This window comes from Stegastes partitus, unplaced genomic scaffold (genome assembly GCF_000690725.1).
Source record: "Stegastes partitus isolate 25-593 unplaced genomic scaffold, Stegastes_partitus-1.0.2 Scaffold2105, whole genome shotgun sequence".
NCBI lineage: Eukaryota > Metazoa > Chordata > Actinopteri > Pomacentridae > Stegastes > Stegastes partitus.
In genome coordinates this window covers 13,312-16,269 of record NW_007579836.1, presented here as the reverse complement: position 1 = coordinate 16,269, position 2,958 = coordinate 13,312, and the positions used below count along the sequence as shown (strand labels likewise).

At 40.0% G+C, this 2,958-nt stretch overlaps 1 protein-coding gene and 1 pseudogene across 1 annotated transcript in view; both read left to right on the top strand.

Moving 5' to 3' along the window:
* The window catches only part of LOC103373952 (protocadherin gamma-C3 pseudogene), a 20,843-nt pseudogene that overhangs the window by 7,069 nt on the left and 10,816 nt on the right, over positions 1-2,958 (top strand).
* LOC103373950 (protocadherin gamma-A11-like) overlaps positions 1,358-2,958 on the top strand; it is a 9,158-nt gene continuing 7,557 nt past the window's right edge. The window contains exon 1 of the mRNA XM_008303963.1: positions 1,358-2,955. Coding sequence (XP_008302185.1) covers positions 1,490-2,955 — 1,466 coding nt within the window. The 5' untranslated portion in view covers positions 1,358-1,489. The remainder of the gene's footprint in view (positions 2,956-2,958) is intronic.

Sequence of the window (2,958 nt, the reverse complement as noted above, 5' to 3'; positions counted from 1 at the left end):
ATAATGGATCCGAGTTGTACAGGAACGATGCAGCGGATGCAGAGTGAGAAGAGCATCCTGGATGAACCAGACTCTCCTCTAGAGGTCAGTTTAGGAGAATTTGCTTCTCCCTCTACTTTTCTGTGTCTCTTTTCAAGAAGTCTCCATTCATTCATTCATTCATTCATTCATTCATTCATTCATTCATTCATTCATTCATTCATTCATTCAGTCATCTGTCAGTAATAATACCCAGCTTCAAACTAAGGCTAAACTATCACTTTCAGCACCACGGTCAGCGCCCCTGTTACCTTGTAATTCGTTATGAGAAAATCTCCACCTGCAAAACTCTTCCAAGATGTCACTTGTTGCCAGTCACATTTCATACAAGTGATATGACTGAAATAGTTTTTTCTATGTCTATTATATATTGGTGCTGACTTCATCTCGATACACTGCGTATGTTTTTACTGTCGTTCATACAAAAATCCCCTCAAGGAATTTACAGGAATATACATGTTGTTTGGGTTGTGCAACTTCCTGTGTTGAGAATTTGATTTCCATGCCTTTACCACAAGTATGTTGATAAACGTGGTGCTGGCTCTTTTTATTTTTGTCGACAACGTGTTAACATCTTTCATGTTATGTGAAATTCAAAATCTCATCATGCATAATAAATACCATCAATTTTAGAATGTACTATACACTGCAGTGTTTGAATTGAATTGTTTCTGTTTCACAAAAGACATTTTGATAAAACTGTAAGTTACTGACAAATCTGCATGCTAAAGTTTGAGTAGTTTTTCTCATGGTGATTTTGATCTACTTTATTGTCGTGCTTTAGTTAGTCGGAAGTCACTTCAATCAATACCTCAAGTTTATCTTTGTTTACGTTCTTAAGAAACGCTTTATTGCATGTCATTCTGCTCTATGTGGTTTCCTGCTGTAGTTGTGATTTCATCATTGTGTACCTTGTGACTGAGTTGGAAATTTTGTGGACTGTGACTATATTATTCAGTTCGATATTCTGTTATCATGGACATTAGATTTGCAAATAATTTCCTTCACTGCGTTGATATTCATTGAGTGGACTGTAAGGGACGCTGTTGGTCAAGTTAAAAAAAAAGTCTGAGCAGTGTTTAGGCGGTGCCATTCTTCATTCTGCTCTGTAGAGAGTGAATATGCTTTAGACAGTAAACGACGCGGAGGTCGCCGCAGACATTCAGGCTTTGATTCAATATCTTTCACTACGAGGGAAGCGACGCTGAAATTACACGTCTTATACTAAACTGCTCTTGAATTCCTTATTGCTCGTCCTTGGATGTTCGAAGTGTCGTTTTTGACCAGAATCTTTTAATTTCATTCGCTTGGTGCCATGGATTTCGGAAAACATCCCTCCCGGACTCTAAGATGGCGTTTGTGCTGCACACAGACGACGCAAAATATTCTGCTTCTTCTTTTTCTCACTCATATTGCTGCTGGTCAGATACGTTATTCCATCCCAGAGGAGATGAAGAAGGGATCTCTCATTGGTAATGTCGCAGTGGACCTCGGGATAGATCTGCAGAGGCTCCGTTCTGGTCGGGCCCGTATAGTGAGCGGAGAAAACATCCAGTACACCGAGCTGAAGGCAGACAAAGGGACTCTCGTTGTGAATCAGAGAATAGATCGAGAGCAGCTTTGCGGAGAAGTAACGCCGTGTAGCTTCAGTTTTGATCTGATTTTAGAAAACCCTATGGAACTACACCACATCACGGTCGAGGTATTGGACATAAATGATAATTCGCCTTCTTTTCATCAGCACGACATGAAATTGACGATTGGAGAATCAGCTGCTCCGGGAGCACGGTTTGTTTTACCAACAGCCAATGATCCCGATGTGGGAGTCAACGGGCTCCAAGACTATAATTTATCTCCGAATGAAAATTTTATACTGAAAAAGCATTCAAATGCAGACGGAAGAAAATATGCAGAGATGGTACTTGAGAAACCGTTGGATCGAGAACAATATCCAAGTTTATCTCTGAAGCTGATAGCGGTGGACGGGGGAACGCCTCAGAAATCTGGTACAGTAAATATAGATATCACCGTCCTAGATGCTAATGATAATTCCCCTGTTTTCAATCAATCAGTCTATAAGTCTACAGTGATGGAAAATGCTGCCAGAGGAACCTACATCATCACTGTGAACGCAACTGATGCAGACAGCGGATCAAATGGTTTGGTTTATTATTCTGTTTCCAAAATGCAAGGCGGCATTGAAAGTATATTCGAAATTAACAAAACAACAGGAGTGATAGTCCTTTTAGGGCAGGTTGACTATGAAAAATCTAAGAAATATGAAATACGCATTGAGGCGACAGACCAAGGAGCTTTAACAGATTCGAGCAAAGTCATAGTAGAAGTGATAGACGTAAATGATAATGCACCTGTCCTTAATATGATGTCCTTCACTAGTCCTGTGTCAGAGGATTCTCCTCCTGGTACTACTATTGGCATCATAAACGTAAAAGATCTCGATTCAGGTGATAACGGACACGTAGCTTGTGCAATAGAAGAAAGCTCACATTTTAAGATCAAATCCAATTTAAGAAATTACTATACATTAGTAACTGATTCTGTATTAAATCGTGAACGTGTCTCAGAATATAACATCACTGTTGTTGCGACTGATTCAGGAAGGCCTCCCCTCTCAACCAAAAGAACATTTTATTTAAAGGTCTCTGATGTGAACGACAACCCTCCAGCGTTTCCTAAAGATGTTTACAGTGCGTTTGTTGTTGAGAATAACTCGCCAGGAGTTTCTCTTCTTACTCTAACAGCGCAGGATCCCGATGAAAACCAGAATGCTCGAATATCCTACATTCTGGATGTTAATGACATAGGCGGATCTCCAATTTCTGAATATGTGTCTGTAAATGCTGAAAGTGGAGTCGTACACGCGGTGCGCTCATTAGATTATGAACAAATCAAACAGCT